The sequence below is a fragment of the Mycetomoellerius zeteki genome, unplaced genomic scaffold (genome assembly GCF_001594055.1).
Source record: "Mycetomoellerius zeteki isolate Tzet28-1 unplaced genomic scaffold, Tzet1.0 scaffold51, whole genome shotgun sequence".
NCBI lineage: Eukaryota > Metazoa > Arthropoda > Insecta > Hymenoptera > Formicidae > Mycetomoellerius > Mycetomoellerius zeteki.
Window position 1 is genome coordinate 646,204 of NW_017257512.1, and position 19,332 is coordinate 665,535.

At 40.7% G+C, this 19,332-nt stretch overlaps 2 protein-coding genes across 4 annotated transcripts in view; one reads left to right on the top strand and one right to left on the bottom strand.

Annotated features, from left to right (window-relative positions):
• Positions 1 to 14,807, bottom strand: part of LOC108727588 (protein FAM89B) — a 19,710-nt gene extending 4,903 nt beyond the window's left edge. The window contains exons 1-4 of one of the 3 annotated variants that reach the window (XR_001936854.1): positions 14,550 to 14,807; positions 14,222 to 14,341; positions 12,110 to 12,276; positions 1 to 74 (exon numbers count right to left, since the gene is read on the bottom strand). Coding sequence is in view for 2 of the 3 variants with exons in the window: in XM_018455756.1 (XP_018311258.1) it covers positions 1 to 74; positions 2,855 to 4,059 (1,279 nt within the window). In the remaining variant the exon portion in view is untranslated. Of the gene's footprint in view, positions 75 to 2,854; positions 5,446 to 12,109; positions 12,277 to 14,221; positions 14,342 to 14,549 lie in introns of those variants that run through there. The other 2 variants (XM_018455757.1, XM_018455756.1) reach the window with 2 other exon arrangements.
• A 1,353-nt stretch (positions 14,808 to 16,160) lies between these two features.
• On the top strand, positions 16,161 to 19,326 carry Mnn1 (menin 1). Its single transcript, XM_018455754.1, is given in 5 exon segments — positions 16,161 to 16,921; positions 17,505 to 17,815; positions 18,021 to 18,160; positions 18,314 to 18,852; positions 18,855 to 19,326. Coding segments are annotated over 5 exon segments (1,797 nt in total). The 5' UTR covers positions 16,161 to 16,356; the 3' UTR covers positions 19,097 to 19,326.
• The last annotated feature ends 6 nt before the right edge of the window (positions 19,327 to 19,332 follow it).

The window sequence follows — 19,332 nt, forward strand, 5'->3', positions numbered from 1 at the left end:
GGTTGAAGCCACTCAAGCTTCTTGGTAACGGGGGTAATCCTTGCAGGGAAGACATCGCAATCCTTTCTTGTATACTAGAACATACAAGTGTAAGTTTTTAGATAATTTATATTTTATATAAATACAATGGGATATATTTTCGGCGCTTTTCAATAAACAGGACAAAGTAAAATGTTTTCAGTAATTAAAGATACATTTAGTGACAGAAATATCATTTTTGACATCTAGTGAGTAACAAAGAACGGCACTTGTGTCACCAAATGAAAAGCACCCAAAGTTAAAAAGCTAATGTTTAACTTACTAGACGCTAATTATTAATATATGTAACAGTATAGTTGTCGCATATAGATATTCTGGTTATTTTTGCAAATTTATGACAAACAAGATATTTTAACTTTAGTTATAAAAATATCGGAGATATAAGGTAAAAAGAACATTGTAATCATAGTACATAAATCTATTCGAGTAGTTATTACAGTAAAGTAAATTTCATAATACATTTTTAAGATTGTAAGCAAGACCAACTCTCAAAATTTACTTTACGAAATGTAAAAAGTGCCTTACAATATGGCTATACGATATTTATCAGAAAAATAAAGTAAATTTTATGGAAGTGAGCGCTTGTTCCTATATAGACCTGTCAATTCCATAAAATTTAATAGAATTCTAAAGTACACATTACTTCGCTTTCTCCGTGTATGAAGAGGATGAAATTAATAATTTCACGATACTCTGGGGAGGGGAAACTTCTGCGGGTCGTACTTCTTGTAAACTGTCAAAGGCAGAGTACGATGGAAGCCACAGGAAATGGGAATACCGTTACACGATCATCTTATGGAATAAAAATCGATCTGTCTTTATGAGTGTCGGCCGCACGCGGTCGAGAAGGCGGGGGATTTGGCGAATGACTCACTTCGCCCTGCGGTTATTATCATCGCGTGCACATCGCGGAAGTGTGCGATCGCTCAATCGTTCTTATCGATATCGATATCCGTTCGACTTGGCTCCAGTTGCTCGTCTCATCTTATTTTCCGCGTGGTGAGATGAAATCGATTCGATACGCCAAATGCAGCAATACCGATCCGATAGTAATTATAGATAGTGATATCAGCTTAAAAAGTCGATGTTCTTAATAATTTTTTTAAAATTTCTCATTGACTTCTAACCAGACTGCCACAAATTTTTCACCCTAAAATTTCATATAACTTTTCCTGATTTCCAGACAAAATTTCATGATTTCTCCTATATTTTAATAATACTTTGAAATTTTTTTTGTAGTTTCTTCCTGGAAACCGTTAAATATTTTTGCGAGAACATAGCAATGTAAATTAATGTTGCTAATACTGCTTGCATTTAATTGTTGGAAGTATTTCAAAACTACGTAGTGTATGTTTGTACGCATATTAAACTTCATTAAAACTAACTAAGATTAATTTTTTAGAAAATTTTGTAAAATTCCCTGACTTTCCTCTAATTTCTCCGATCGTTTTAAATTTCCCTAACATTTCCCTGATTTTCCTGATTTCTAGTTTAGTGTAGCAATATCAGTTGTGTAATGCGAGAAAAGAATATTCATGCAGTCTTTATTTATATTTATTTTTCTAAAGAATATATTTCTCTTTTTTATGTAACACATTCGTTAAATTATTCGTTTAATTTATGTAACTGCACAATCTGCATAATTGCACATTCATGTGCGCATAAATGCTATACAGCTCGCAATACTTGAAAGACCAGTGTAACTTGTGAATTTTTCAAGATTTTATAGCTGAGCAAATTAGAGGCAAATTAAGGTCCTCGGGATTGAACTGAGGACAAAATAGAAAAAAGGGAGCGCAAGCGTTTTTTGAACGTTAGTTGACGCTAACGAGCGGTTGGTTTTTACGGTTGGCTGAGATAGCATTTATCGCGAGAAAGCGGTGTACTCACATCACCGGATAGTTGAATTTAGATCAACGCGCATATAATACAGTGAGCGACCCTGCAACTATCGCGACTTCTCGATAATTATTACATCGTTAGCGCTGGTGTGCAGTAACGTCGCGCCTTGCGACAATGTTACGTCATAGAGCACTTAAGCAATGTATTCACACAGCAATATCTTCATCAAACACATTATTTTTAGTGCTGCTCTAAAAATAAGAGCATCAAAAGATTCACTTTAAAAAGACCATTGTACGTTTCTAAACATACTCAAAAATTAAAAATGTTCGAATTGTTTAAATTAGGAAATCAGTGCTTCTTATCTTGCAAGTTCTTTTTAATTATTATTGTTTAATTATTATTATCACCCATGAGGAAATATTAGAACATTAGATGTAAAGAATGTAAAGAATGATTTTTTGGGAATTAAAGCAATGTTATGCTCTAAAGACAATGTCACATAATTTATGGAAAAGAATATCTGAATAATAATTTTTTTCTTAATTTTCAAAGCAAATAAAAACTAAAATTAAACCTTTGAATTTCTCATTACGACCATCTCTTAATTTTAAAGCAGCTCCTAGACAATCAATATTATTGTACAATATTTGATATTACGCACAATATTATTTATTGTCTGGAAATTATATTGAGTCTCCAGACTGTTTGCTTTGAATAGTTTAAGGGATCATACTGTGCAATCATATTGTGCAAAATAATTATACTTCTAATAATTGAGCGTCTAGGAGCCATTTAAAAGACACTTATAAATAATTTATTTCGTCGATAAGAAACCTTCAAATTTGTATTCTTTACCGAATGGACAAGAGTCTCATTCGTATTACAATTTAGTTCCATCCACTTTTAATTTTAACTTCCAATAGAGACAATTGTGAGCAAAGTCTCCGGCGATTTCATAATTTTCATCTACCTGATGAAATCAAGATCAGTTATTCTCTCCTCTTCGCGATGATCATAACCATTGACTCGACCCGTGTCGACGGTGTCGTCGTCGCCGTCATCTCCATGCAAAGTAATCTGCGTGGAAGAGTAACGAACCCCCGCCTCCAGCCAGTCCTGCCGGTGGATATTGTTATCGCTGTCGTTGTCGTTACTATCCTCTTGGTCGCTGGGCGCAATTTTACGCTCTGATTCGTCGACGACGAGCAACGTGGTGGCAGCGCGGTCAACGCTCGAGATATTCGTCGATTTCTCGATAGAAGACAGAGTCTTGACATCTCCGTTACCGAGCTTTCCACTAGCCACGAACGTTTCCTGCTGTTGTTGCAATTGTTGTTCATCAGGACATGATCGACACGTGGGCGTCGACCGGGTGTTGTGCCCGTCTGCTTTCTCCGAATCGCCGTTGCATTTTTCCGCGTGACTCACTGTGACTCGCCCTCGAGCGGAATCCGGACTGGAGAACGAGGCACGATGCTCGTCTTCGAAGGACACGTTGACAGCTCGAACAGCCACCGGTGGCTTCGTCGTCGTTAGTGCCGTTTCGAATTTCTCAGTCGAGGTGACGACACTGTTCTCTCTTTGCTGATCTTTATCAGCAAACTTCTTCCATCGGTCACGATGATATGGTAGAGCACCGGCTAGGTCTTTCCCGCGGGAGTTTCTTCGTATCTCCAGCCTGCGTTGCGGCCGTTGATCCTCGGTCAGACTGTTGCGCTTCCGCACGATATTCACTGGAACGTTCCCCGTGGGATAAGACTTTTCCGAACCGGTAGCAGGTCTGTGATGTTGATCGTGAGACGAGGTAACTTTGTTTCCATTCTCCGACCGGTTATCCTCAACAATTGTGTCTGTATTTCGCGTCTGGTTGCGATCTCGTGGATTTCTGTCGTTGGACACATTCTCGTCCTTGCAATCCTTCGCGCACTCCTTGAGGGATTCGTATACAGTCGTACGTCCGCCCGTTGGGTCCACCTGTTGCTGTTGCAATTGTTGCTGCTGCTGCTGCACTTGTTGCTGATCGGATCTCCAGGGCTTCGTGTTTGGCGGTGGTGGTGCCTGCCTAGTGGGACAGGGCGGTCTTGGCGATCTCTTAAGGGCCTCAGCAACCACCTGCCGACTCGGTCGAGGTGGCACCGGAGGCGGATGAGGCCTTTGACTGGTTGCCAGCTGCATTCCGCTCGTCTTTCGAACCGTCTAATCAAAGCGATTGCTCATCCTCTATGACGACATACTTATACGTACGCAAAACGAATTTTACTTTTCGAGCCAACTAACTGCACAATCTCGACTCGTGATTACGTTAATACACGTAAAAATATCTATGCTATTACCGCTATTACTAAACACGGTACTAAATGTCAGCGGTAACACGAGGTACCTTCACCTCGCACGTAAACGACGAAGATTGCGCTTCGTTCAAAATTCTCTCAAGATAAGAAGCGACGTTTATCATCGTCCTTATCGCGTGTGTGTCTATTATAAGCCAACGGAATCGAGGAACGCCGGTAAATACTCGGCAAGCGAGGTATTTTATGAGCTTGGCAAATTTCTCGCGTCAACAGTATTTCATCACTCGCAAAATTCTTCAGACAGGAATTCGTCGTTTGCAATTTTATTGTGATGTATTGTCAGTCGCAGACGAACGTGTAACAGCCGTTGGATATCTTTGCATAAAATCTATTGCAGCTCGGAGGTATGACTTGCGAGGCGTGCGTTTCTTGGAATTATCTCATTCCCTTAAAACGTACGGACGAGCATGCTTTTGCATTAAATGCCGATTGAAGATGACGGGAATGTTGTGCAACGTCGCCACATGATTCCACACACTGTTGCGCCAGCGAAATCACCGCAATCTCGCGGCGCGTACCCTCGATTCGCCGCGTTTCCTTCTCTTTCGCCTCTTCTCTTTCGTTTCTCCCCTCGAGTACACCTCGTCCTCTTTATTCGTAAGCGGGTCGCGATCGCGTCGATGCCTCGCGATATCGCCGACGCAATTTTGCATACAATTCTGCGGGAGCCACGAAACGTGCCTTCGTTCGCTCGTTAATAGCTTCATGCGCGGTGTCTTCAATTTCTCAAATATCTCTTCGTTCGCGCGCGATCGCGACGAGCGGAATCGACCTGCGATTTTGCACACAATCGCGGGAATCACGTCGCAAAATATTTCTCATACACGTCAATTAAAAGCCTCAAGAAGTCACTTCCGATTTTCAATACAGGGATTTATTTCGCGCGCATTTCGTCCCTCTCTTTTCTTTCTCTCTCTCTCTTTAGCTTGTCATTGAAGCTGATCTTCAAGATGACGTTACGGCCTCGATAGTCGCCTTTCTATCTCGATCGCTCGAGCTTTCCTTCCATGAAGAGTGTACGAGCAGATCCGACGAACCCGCTTCTTTGTGAACGAACGAGGCAACCTGACTTGCCGCCTTTTGTAAGTAAACTTTCTATCGCATACCGCGATTCACAGTGCGCACCAAACATTCAATGGTCCTAACAAAGAATTCCTTTTCTACCTTTTTTTCTGAAGCGTATCAAAATTTATTTTTAAAAAATTCGCCAATTAAATTTCTTTATATAAAACTTCTTTATTCTTCCTTTATTGTAGACAGAGGAGGAGTAGAAAAATTTTGTTTTAAAAACCAAGAATTTAATTTAATTTATATTTCGAATGATATATTGTTATTTCGAATGAAGGAGAACCATCTTCTTTAATTCGAGTCACTTCGTCTTCGCGCGTCTTCAGTCACTTCCGAGTCTCGCTTGACGTCACATCGCGTCTTCCACGTTTTAGTGCACCGAAATCCACACTTTCTAACAAATTGACAATTCCTTCTCCTTTTGCTACAATTAAAACACTATCGATTCCTATGTCATGATCGCATCAATGATGTCTCCTTTCATTGACTTAGCCAAGACTCCTCTCGTTCCCGTGACGATAGGAACTAATCGCGAAGAACACTTGAAAACTTTGATTCGGTGAACTACGAGGAATAAGCCGAAACGATCGCGCAACGAATGCCTTTGGACAGGTAGAGTTAGAACAGCGACGATCCCGAGACCCCAGGCGGTATCCCCGATCCAGTATCTCCTCCTCCGTTCCGTCCTTTCCCTCCTTCTCTTCCACCCGATCGCGTCTCTATCCTCTCTTTCTCAACGGGCCGACCGCCACGGACTGACTTTGCGGTCCCACAAACATCCTTCGCGATCGGTGGCCACGTGACTGGCCGAGCTCGAGTTCTCGTCAGGTAGTCAACGAGTGTGCGTCTTATGCATGTTGGGTACGTGTGTGTGAGCGAACGAGCGAGTGGGTGAGCGAAGGAATGAGCGTGCGAATAAGCGAGAGAGCGAATAAACGAGTGAGTAAGCGTGCCTAGGTGTGTTCGTGTTTGGAAGGCACAGAAGGGAGAGACACAGGCGAATGCAAAGAGGACCTGCGGTTGACGGTGATGGTAAAGGTTCACCACGGCGGTCTCGTGACGATCTCAACACTGTTGATCATGATGATGTGTGAGTTCTTGACCTGGTAGGAAAAACTCTTGGATCGTTCGACACGTTACGTAAAATCGAAAGATGTCGGAGGGAGAGGGGGAGAGGGAAATGCGGTTGCCGTTCTAAACTTTACGGAAAGTCGTGGTCACACTTTCTAGCGTCGTCAAGGCAATATAGTTTCTTCTTGGGGATGTTGTATTTCAATGAGATTTCCACAGTGCGTCACGATCTCTCGGTCATCTATGCTACAACCGTTCGAAATATTAAAAATGAGGAAATATTAATTTCAAAAGGCAATTTAATTTAAATAAGTAAAAGTAATAAGAGCAAACAACACAGATATTTCTTCAAAGTCTGATTTGCGATTACAAGTATTCTAAAATATTGTAAATCTTTATCCACATTGAAGATGGTTCAGTGTGAAACGTTTGGATCTGAATATGTGAATCTTGATATTGTAATTTTGTCAACATTAATTTTAATTTTGTGCACTGCAGCTTGGCTTATTGCCTTGTTATTACTTATTTAAATTTTAATCCTCTGAGCCTTCAGAACTTGATTATCAATTTAATTTCGTTATCGTGTAAAATTATATTATATTTTATCGTCATATTACATCGTTGACGTAATGCATTTTCACAGGATTCGCTCGAATGGATTCAATTATGTACCAGCGCGTTCTAATTACACACACGCACTCGCCCGAGATTATTTAAGTTTATGTAAGTCGATTTCGCTATGCTTCCACAGAGTTACGAGCACCACACTTCACGGAACACGTCACATATCGTTTCGTTTCTTTACATCATATATCTACCGCAGGTGTAGCAGTTAATTACCCGCGAATGTGCGTTTATTTCACAATACGCATTATTCGCATCGACGCGAACGCAACGGCGATCTGTGATAAATGTGAACTTTCTAGAGTTCGTGAGGCATAAAACGACTTATCGATCATATCAGTTTCCGTGCTTTACCGGAGCATCGTTATAATTTCTCATAAAAGAGATAAACGAAGTAAAGAATGCACGTAAAAGATCGCATAAATGATCCCGTAGGAACGCAATGAAAAGGAGATTCGAATGAAATTTTTTGATACGAATAAAACAGACTAGGAATCATGAATTAAAAGAATTGGAAGATACGAATTCAAAGGGTTGGGAGTCACGAATTAAAAAGACTGGAAACCATAAATTAAAAAAAATTAGATTCTCATAAATTAAAGATTAAGACTCAAGAATCAAAAAGACTAGAAATCATAATTTAAAGGGATTAGGAGCTTTTAATTCGTAACTCCTAGGAATCATGAATTAAAAGAATTGGAAGATACGAATTCAAAGGACTAGGACTCACGAATTAAAAGAACTAGGGCTCATGATTTAAAAGAATTAAGAATCACGAATTAAAAGGATTAGGAGTTACAAATTAAAAGGATTAGAAGGCAATTATGAAACGAGACTGGACCAGGAGCCAACCATCTCAGGGTCCATCTACTTCCATCATTGGGTGTAGGTGTATACCGCGACCGGTGGTATCGCGTGAGAGAGTAACCCGTGGCAGACGAGGAGAACGGGACGGAAGAGGGAAGAGAAAGGAAAGGACTATTAAAGGAAGAGGTGAACGAAGCGAGATGGAGAAAAGGGAAGGGACCTATTAGGTCCCCTCCGTCTCGCCGTCCTCCGCAATAGCACGGAGGTCTGTTCGCCAGTGCCGTAGCTTGTGCGACATTCAGACTTCCCCCGTTTTCTTTCTCTTCTCTGTTTCGAAGATTGCGGGAAGAGGAGTCCAGGGGAGCGTCATTACTCTTAACTCGCGCAATTCGTCTTAACGAAGCGATTTCTCTCCTTTAAGTCACGCTCTCGAGTCTACGATTGACGCGATTTTACAAGGTCTCGAAACCAAGGTTTTTTTTCAACTTGTTACATGTGAAGATATACATCTAATTCAAGACAATCGGTCACGTTTCTAGAATCGCTACTTGGGAGACGGCACTTCTCGGATATTTCATAAATGTTTTCCGTCATTCAACTGAAGCGAAATGACGAAGATAAGATACCAGCGGTATCCCGCAGTCTCACGTGCTCCGTGTGTGTGTGGAATGAAGTAACCGCTGATGATACGCGTTATCGGTTTGCGATCACCACGCGTATCGCTCGCCCATTCACGGCGCAATTAAGCTCGAGAAGGAAGTGGCACGACCGGCCGGCTGAGAAAACGCGGGCCGCGGAATTTATTCACACTCTGTTTCGCTCTGGCTCAGGCAAAAACGACACGTTCCACTTTTGCGACCGATCTCCCGCCGATAAAATGCAAATCGGCTCCACCTCTCTCTCCCACCCGCGCAAAGCGGCCGGTTCCTTGATCGATCGAAATCGGATCGTACGTATCACGAAGACGTTCCTGTCCGTCCTACTGTTACCGTACAACGTAACCGTCAAAACAAAATTCGATTACTGGGTCACGGGGTTTCGTGAAGTGCGCGTTCGAGACGCGGACTTCGAATGCCAATGTCAGACGTGAGTCCGTCTGCGACTCTATTATGCATTTCTACAAACAGGGTTGTCACAAATTCCTACAATTCCATAACTTTTCCCTCATTTTCAAACAAAATGTCATGATTTTCCGTAATGCTTTTAATAATAATATTTTGAATTTTTTTGTATTTTCATCCGCGGATTTGGAAACTGTCAAATATTTTGTTGAGAGAGCATTTAACATAACAATGTTAATTACTGTTAATGTCGCTAATACTGTTTGCGTTTGATTGTTAAGTTAGTAATATTCAAAAACTGCTGAAGGAAAGATGATGTAACGTACATTGAATTTTTTTAATTTTGTAAAATTTTCTGGAAAATTAAAATTCTTGATTTTTTCCTGATTTCCAGTTTTGTGGCAACCTTGGCCAATGTAGATCAGTGTTTTTTAATTCGTTTCTTAATTCGCAACACATTAAATAACAAGCCAGTTTTTCGAGGTACATCATTAGCACACGCTTCAGCGCTCAGCATAGATCTTTTATCAGATACCACCAAACAACACTCAGAAATAAAACGTAAAGTTCTCACATTTTTATTTTATCGTTTTAAAAGTGATTTTATTGCAATTATCGCTTTTGTTAAAATAAGAATAAACACAATATACATATAATTTAGATAATTGTCATAATTTTTAAAACATTTTTACTTCGTCTTTCACTTGCTTTCTTATTTATTTCTAAAGTTTTGCTTCTTATTATTTTCTCTCTTTTCTTCAAACACTTGAAGACCATTTGCGGCACACCAATTAAAAAACCTTGATATATTATATAATGTAAATTAACTTTAATCTCGGTTTAATTTACTTTTATCTAAAAATTAGAAAAACATAAAGAGAAATTAATAAAGGAAGTTAAACCGAGATTAAAATTAATTTACATTGGTAGAAACGGATATATATTCGTTAATTCGGAAGAAGAGAATTCATAAAGGACATTTTTTTTTTCTTAAACGCAATACTTTTAACAATCCTTTTTTTTCCTAAAACTTACGATATCATATTCGACATTAAACTGATTCCGACAGTCACTCTTCAATTGTCGGTACGTCCGTTGAATCATACATTTTTTTCTTGGAATTAAACATGACTCGTGTTACTATTTTTACACTCTGTACTTTGAACACCGCGTCGAAAGGAATAAAGTTGAAAGCGACCGTCTTTTTTACAATCATAAATAATTCAGCCTCGCAGCCGACGTAAACGTCAAATTGACTCGCAAAATCGGCCAGTTAAAGTGCCGCATTGAAAATAGTGTTCTTACTGTACGCTGTCGCGATTTGACCTAACCATCCATTCGCGCTTCGCGTTAAACTCCATTAAATTTTGCGTCGGTTTCCTCGCGTGCGATTATGTCGGCAAAACGCAATTCCCGCGATTAAAGTGAGAAAAAAAGAGGGGCCTCTCCCCCTTCTCGAGCTCGCGATAGAACTGTGATAGAACCGCAACCGCGTTGCCGGGAGAATGGATTATGCGGCGCGGCTGCAGCTATTACGTTACATTCCCGAACACACGCAAGACACTGATGACGCGTATATTGTCGGATACAACGACTTATTAATAATTCAACGAGCCAATGTGTTGCCCGTAGATAACAGATGGAGAGGAGAGAGGCTGATTCGCGGTCGCACGCTGCGCGTTATCCCTTTGAACCGGAAACGTACTCTTTATCGCGGAGAGATCAAAGCACGAAGGGGTCAAGAGATGTTCAAATTTCACTGTCAGTGAAGACTCGGATATCGTATGGAAGGAACGGTTTTGCTGAAGTATAAAAATTTAGCTAGATCTGAAAAAATTTTGGACTATCAAAATAATTATTAGGATGCTTAAGCTGGTTGCTAGGAAACTTTTTACAACATTGCTTGAACGACTTACATAATTATTTTAATGATTTAAATATCTAAAAATTCAACTACAGATCTGAAAATAATTTTATTAAATTATCCAATAATTATGCAGACGCTCAAGCTGATTGCTACAATATCGAAACTTTTTGCAGCATTGCTCATCAACTCGAGTTTCCTACATAATTATTTTGATGATTTTCTAACGAAAGCCGTGTTCGTATATTACTGCCAGTTGTTAGTACAGTATAGTGTACGTAACGGGAACTATAGACTTTCAGTACTGGCAGTCAACTGACAGTAATATACGAACATGGCCGAAATTATTCAAATCTGTATCTATCTAAATTTTTAAATGTTTTAGCAAAATCGATTTTTCCATGCAGTTTCAATAAACAGTGCTATGTCTTTTATACAATTCCTCTTCAAAACACGTTTTTCTGTATGCGTGCCGAAAAAGAGAGATTAATCGCACGTGCTGTTGAGGTGAAAATTCCGAATGGAATGAGGCGTAAAAATTTTAGGTATATATATTCGCGAGGTAACGAATTTCAGACCAATCGCGACATTATACGAGAATGTACAACGGGTTGTCGTGTGGCAGGCGAATCTAATCGGCGGATGGACGACTCTAGATAAGCTTCTAAATTTAGGTACGACACATTCTCTTTTAGAAGACATATAAGTCATTCGTATGGAATTGTATAAATCTTATTACACGTTTTACAAACAACGCGTTGAATACGATGAATCGGCTTAAAAAAAAACGTGCTATGAATAAATAAACATGAATAAATAAAGCATTATTGGCATTTACTAGCTATTTGATTACTCCTCATAGCTTTTTTAAACAAATTTATGTAGGCTTGATGATGCCGAAAGCCTGAGTTTACGAGAACTTGCGAGATTTAGCAAAAGAGATTCGTGTTACACAGACTATTTAGATTGTACAAATTATATAAACCGGTATTTATAGTCGCTTCTATTTCTCTCTAAATTCTTTGAATGGAATCTCAGTCTAAAGAGTTTCACTCCAAAGAATTTAGAGAAACTCTTTAGAATGAGATTCCATTCCAAAGAATTTAGAGAGTTCAAGACCGTCTTAAATAATATGTCTTAAGATGCTAATATTTAGTTTTTGATTGGTATACTTATGACATCTTAAGACTTGTACTTAAGACTCTCTCATCTTAGATATAAGAACCAACTATAATATATATAAGAGAATACCAGCTATAGATATAAACAGATTATGGGGAGATGTCTAATTTCTCCTAAAATAACCGATCCGATTTACATCCGAGTCTCTTCAGAAGGGAAACCTCGCAGGGAGGAACGAAGAGGCACGCGTCGTTTACCTGATCACTCGCTGCGTGCTGACACCTGCGGGCCTGCGGGATAAGCGGCGGTTACTCCTTGAACTTCCACTCCTGGCGACACATCGGGCATATGTGGTTGGTCTGCTGCGAGTGCAGCCACTTCATGATGCAGTGTATATGGAAACAATGCGAGCACTGCCCCCACACTGAAACGAAACGATGTACACGAGTGGTTAAATTAATTTCGTCGATGTTGGGCAACGGACCGGTGAACGGTCGGGTGCACCTGGCGATTAGCAGCAAGGGAAAGGAAGGGTGGTAACAACGGGAAGAACGGACGGACGTGCGTGCACACATTCGCCGCGCATCGATACCCGAGGGTGTCCAGGGCGAGGGTGAGGGACAGCGGCGCCTACCAGCCGCGTTTGTCCATCGGCCGACCGGCACGCGTCGATCGATATCACGACATCGCGCGCCGTCGCAGATGCGGCCTTCTCGTCGTGGCGGTATTTTACGAGTCGGGAGTATAAAACTTTGTATCTCATGATGCTACTCGAAAAGAATTATTTTATTGAAGTATCTAAATTAGGGCTCAGACAAAAGATTCGAACATGTTGAATATTCGATCTATTCGAATAGTTCAAAGTTTAAAAAAATGAGCATCTAATTCGAATATTTCGGACAGGTCGAACAGTTTGGGCTTAAGCAATGATAAGCAGTATGAAATGTCAATTCGTTATGTTTGAAGTTCGGACGATTCGGATAGTAAACAAATATAATATACCTTGAAAACAAAGGAACAGTTAAATAAAATTCCTATATTTATTGATATCGTCCTACAAATATCCTGAACCATCCTGGATATATTTAGGATGATCCTGAGGACGATTTATAATGTCTGAGTTCGAAATGTAATAATTTCGAACTTTCAATCCTGAAGTGGGTTAAAATAGTTCGAACATACATTCAGTCTGAACTATTTAACATTCGAACTTAAGATTCGAACTGTCAAATCGTCTGATATTTCCGAGCACTGATCTAAATATTTAACTAGATACAGATCTAAAAATAATTTTATTAGACTACCAAAATAATTATGTAGGTTGTTTAAGCATAATGTGCAATGCTGTAAAGTTTTCTAGTAACCACTTTGAGCGTCTTACATAATTATTTGGTAGCTTCACGGAATTATTTCCAGATTCTGTATCTAGATAAATTGTTAGATAGTTTAACAAAATTCTTTATTTCATATAGAAATCACCCCGAAATTTCCGGATGTAGAGAAAGAATTAACAAATTACATTTGAACAATTCAGTCACTATGGCCAGTAGTCGATTCTTTGTCTGAGATCTCGGAGCAATTTATACAGGGAAAGAATAATTTTGCTAAAGGATCTAAAATTTAGATAGTTCACTTCGTGAACACAAGGCTTAAATGAGATCATCCTATTTTTTAGCCTGCTTTCGACGATCTATAATTATATATTAAAATTTAGAATGATATTCTATTTTGTGCGTAATATATGTATATGGAATTTAATTAAACGGACACAAATAGAAAATGTATATCTATTAAAATATATGCGTACATCAAATAGATTAGTATAAGCAGAAACGCGTTGGAAAAAAACGCAAATTATAGATATATCGATCTTCTGAGCGAAATTCTGAGTAATTTCATTAATGATTGATTCATTTAACAGAAATGTTTTTCCAAGGAATTTGTTTCCAAATAAATTTCTAACTATATAATTCGTCATTTCCAATTTAATCTAATTCATAATTTTCTTTCTTGTTAAATGTGTTAAATAAAAAATTACTCATTAAAAAATATATATATATAGTAGATATACTTAATTATATATATACATACAATAAATACATCTTATTAATTTAAGCAATAATTACTTCATATGGTAAAATTTCTAATTGTGCATAAATCACTGTTTCTAATTTTTCTCTCAAAAAAATGTAAAAATAGCACTAATAAAAAATATAATAAATGCTCTTTTGTTTAAAGAAATGTCACATACAGGGAGAGAAATTATTTTCAAATAAATAATTAAGAAAAGAGAAACTAATAAAAAAATAGCAATCGTAAAGTTTACTTTGATAAAATACTGCAAGAAAAAGAGTACGTGTTTCGAGTACCTAGTGGACAGTCATCTCCAGGGATCTTGCAATCTGGACAGCTGGCGTCGAACGGCATCCTGCATATACCGCAGTTATCATCGTTCGCGATCCATCGCCAGGTGGCGACGCCTGTCCAACCTGGACAGAGAAATGCCTCGTAGACGCTGATCTACGTATAAGTGCTTTGCGGCCGAGAAAAACGTATGAATGATGCGAACGTTGGCCGTGACATAACCATAACATCTATCATCACGAGATTGAGAGTTTTATACGTGTCGCGTTAGAATTATATGCACAAGATAGAATAGACGGCAAGAAACTTTCGAATGCCGTTCCATATACTTACTCTTTATTGTCACCTTCATCTCGGAAACTCAGGATTGGTCTCTTGAGTAATAAACGCAATGCGATGCGACTTGAGCAACTTCTCCGCGAATTCACGCGAATTCTCTGCTATTCTCCGATAATGTGACTTCGGTGAAAATACATTTAGGTAAAAATATGCGTTTATCGTGGTAGAACGATCAACTGACTGCAGCTGCTGCAGCTGACAGAGAAACACGACGCGATAAACAGGGCTGCGCCATCTTAAGATTTTCAAATCGCGATTCGACATTCGATTCTCGTGTGGAGCTCTGGAGCTCACTTCAGACGATTCGCGTCGGTTTCAAGAATAAAATTCTAGTTATTATTTTAGATGTAAAGAAATGTACACATATTTAAAATATATATTTCAAGTAAATTTACATTACTCTGTAACATTGAATTAAGCTATTGTACAAATTCTAAACAGCATTGGATTTCCCAAAGTGGGAGGTAATAACAGTAAAATAAATATAAGAAATATGTAAGAATTGATAAGAATTTTCGATATGTAAATGAATTTTGTTATGTCAATTTTCATTTTAAGCAAAATATTAAAAAATAGACACATGTAAAAAATTATATATATTGAGAAATAAATAAAAATATTTTAAATCTGACCTCTTAAAATGCATTATATTTTTCTGTGTCTGCATTCGATAAACGCTTTATAACTAAAAAATATTAAAACATTAAATAATACTATCAAAAGTTAGTTTCAAATTAGTTAAAATTGCACCAGTTTCATCTTTTGCTCTAAAAATTATTTCTGTCTTTATTCGTAGCGATCGTAGCGATTGTACAGTGATAATTATATTTTTTTGTCGTATCATAAGTATATCATAAAATCAACTAATTTTTCGCTTCCATTTGACGCAGGAATAATATTTAGATTTATTAATTCGCTACAACGCAGATATCTCAATTGACTCTTTTTCACTAGACCTGTAAATTCTATCGCTTCCAATTTTTGCTTCACAGTGCAAAAGCAATGGTTTACCATCGTTCGTTACGATGAAAATAATTGGCGTGACGGCATTCGAGTCACGCGGAACGCGCTGGACGTCGCGCTAATCAATCTCCCCCGTCACGTATCTATTATTTCCGAAAAAGCGGGAGGTTGATTGGCCGTCGCGCATATACGTAGATTTTCCGTGTCTATTGCGCGTCAAAAAATCACACATCGCGCCTACGGAAAGCATGCCGTCGGTTTCCATCGGTGATCGTAGCGCGGCGCAACGGTGGCGATCAAGTGGAAAGGAAACGCGACTTACGCGACTGCTGACTCCTGTCGCAAGCAAGAAGCGGCTCATCGCGAGCGGAGGACGAGGAGCGCGGCGCCGCTGGACGGCCACGGCACGGCACGGCACGGCTGACGGTACCGTAGAGTGGCGTAGAGCGTCGCAACCACACGGCCAGCAGCGAGAGCGGGCGGCGAGGAGGCGGAGGCGGTGAAGGAGGAGAAGGAGAGAGAGCGGTCGCTGGCGGTGCTTTCGTCGTGCGGTGATGCGAGAGGACCCGCGTAACGCCGGGTAACGTTCACTAGCGGAGCGGAGTAAACGCGCGCGCGTTGGCCGGACGGAGTCGGCGGGCCCGACGTGGCCGCCCGTTGCGAGTTTCTGTCCCTGGTTTCTGTCAGAAGTCGTGCGCCGAAACGGCCAGCGGTATGACGAGCCTCACACGGGCGTCGTAGATCGGCCGCCGCGCCACCGCCGCTACCAACGACGGTCGTTGCGTGCGTAACGTGCGTGGTGTCCAACCTCCCAAGTTCGGCGGGGCCTTCGTACGACATGGCGGGCTTTCATGACAGGGACAGGGCCCTGTTCCCGATCCGGAGCATCTCCGCGATCGTGCAGATCTTCAAGAATCAGCTGGAGAACAGCGCCGAGCCGGACCTCGCGTTGCTCTCGATCCTCATCGGCGCAGTCGAGAACTCCTTGACGTGCAATCGCGTCTTCACGCCCCAGGAGAACGCCGTCTACGACGAGCCGAAGCTACCGCCTGTGGAGTACCACATCGCCGAGGCATTATATACAAAGTTCCACGCGGTGATCAAGGGCGCCGTTGACCTCACCGTGTACGACACCAAGTACGCCACCAGGGAACTCGTGAAAAAGGTGTCGGACGTGATATGGAACTCCCTCACCAGAAGCTACTATAAGGACCGAGCGCATCTGCAAAGCCTCTACAGTTACCTAACGGCGAACAAGCTCGATTGTTACGGAGTCGCCTTCGCTGTGGTGGCTGGTTGCCAGGTTCTAGGTTTCAAGGATGTGCATCTTGCCATGTCAGAGGACCATGCGTGGGTCGTATACGGAGAAGATGGCACGGAGACCGCGGAGGTTACATGGCATGGTATGTGATGCAAAGTCTCGATCCATTAGGTGTAAAGTTGTGGTATACTTTGTGCCGACCAATAGTCTCCAAAGAAAAAATGTAAACTATATTTCAAAAAAATTATCTTGGATGTCCGATTAAACTTTCAATCCTAATGATTGGAAGAAAAAATGAAACAAATTATTTTTGTTTCACTTTAACTTATTGTACATGTGTATCATCAGTTCAGAGAGTTCTTTAACAAAGAACAAGCCCTATTCTTTCCTTCTTTTAGAACTTTCAATCATCAGGATTGAAAGACCACAATTTAATCAGATATCTAAGATAGATTCTTTTAAATATATTTTATATTTTTTCTTTGGAGACTATTGATCGGCACAAAGTACCATACCAATTTTACACCAAGTAATTTTGGATTTGTTTAAGAAAAGTATCTTTCTTATTACAGTATAATATTTCTTTTTAAAATTCTTTGATATATGCAAAGTGATAGAGAGATTCAAATCTAGATCTTTGACTTGCATTACTTCTATCTTTTATTAAATTCTACACTTGCGACTTCAAAAATCAAGGGTAAGAGATAATTGCAATTTATTACCAGGTAAGGGAAACGAGGATAAACGCGGGCAACCAGTGGAACCTGGTGTAGCGTCTCGATCGTGGTTGTATTTAAATGGGCAAGCTATGGTGTGCAGTCGTGCTTTAGAAGTAGCTACCATAGTATCGGCTATAAATCCTAGTCTGAATGCGACTACCGACGCGGTCGAAGTGGCGTTGCTCCAGCAGGAGTTGTTGTGGCTGTTGTATGACTTAGGCCATCTAGCAAAGTATCCTATGGCACTCGGTAATTTGGCTGAGTTGGAAGAGGCTGCACCTACGCCTGGAAGGCCACCACCTATAGACCTCTTTCAGGTTTGTGATATTGAAGTATCGAATAACATCACTAAATCTGTTTTCTATGACTGAACTAGTATATATTTTTGAAATTTAAATTGAGATTGGTATGTGTTTGATATTTAGTGAAAGCGAGAAAGAGAATTCTAGTGCAAGAATAAAAAATAGACCTACTGTTTATCTGCAGACATAATACATAATTATTCTGAACATATTTTTGTAGGAAGCCGTAAGATCAGCAAGGAAATACTATGGAAACGCACATGTATATCCTTACACCTATCAAGGTGGATATCTGTACCGGCATGAACTACATGTCAACGCGCTTGCGTCGTGGGCCGATGCCGCGGATGTTTTGCGGAAGTAAGTATCTGATGTATGAGTTTTTTTAAAATCTTTTTTATATTCTTAATGAGTTTGCTGAAACTGCATATCTTTGGAGAGTGGCAGTGAATATGTTAAATGCTTCATTGATATGCGGTTCGTTAGCGGTGAATAATAGAATTCTATGCGCAGATATGATTATTCGCGGGATGACGGGGAAATATACAAGGAATTGCTGGAGATTGCCAACGAATTGATACCGCACGTGGTGCGCGTCGACAACGCGCGTTTACTACGACAACCACGTTGTTTCGCATACCTGTTGAGATTCTACGACGGTATCTGTCAATGGGAGGAGGGCGCCAATACTCCTGTGTTACACATAGGTTGGGCTCGCCCGTTGGTGAACACGATCTCGAAGTTCGACGCCAATATACGCGCTCAGGTTGTCATAGAGTGCTACGAAACAGAGGTCAAGCAGAAGGAGGAAACGGCACAGAAGAGAGAGACGAGTCCCGAGGAGACCTTGAACAACAATAACAATTATTGTAAGACTAAGGAGAGAGGAAACGCGGCGCGAGATCTGATCAAGAGCCTAGAATCCAAAGTGCCCTCTAATTCAGCGTCAACACATCCTAGTATTCAAGCTCTAACGGCAGCCTGCAGCGAGAAGATACTTAACAGAGATTACCTACTACAGGGTGGTGGTGAGCCGTTTGTCGCGCCGCCGGACGACGCAAGAATGTCGAGCCCGAAGTTCTCCCGGAGGCTGACTCCGAGAACGAAAGGCCGAGGATAACGCTATACAGCCAGAAGATGAAGGGTCTCAAGGATCTGCTGCTCGCGGAGAAGCTCAACACCCACGCGATCTCGCTGCAGCTTACAGCGCAGAGCCAGGTACAAATCGGTAAGAAGTCGCGCGGCAGCGACGACGTGGGAGTCAGTCAGCGTCCCAAGAGGACGCGTCGGGAATAGTATAAGATCCTCGACCGACGTTTCGGTATAGTGAAGTATTGAAAGTGCCACCACATTTCTCGAGATTAACTCTCCGCTCGTGCTCGCCGAGCGGAAACGCGAGACGCAAACGGCCGGCTATCCGACGCGGCCTGCGCAAACAGTCATTAAGGTATACCAACCTCCTCGCTCTCGGTGTCTCCCGCCGATACCCGGGACGCGGATTCTCCTCGGCTGGACTCCTCCGGAATCTCGAC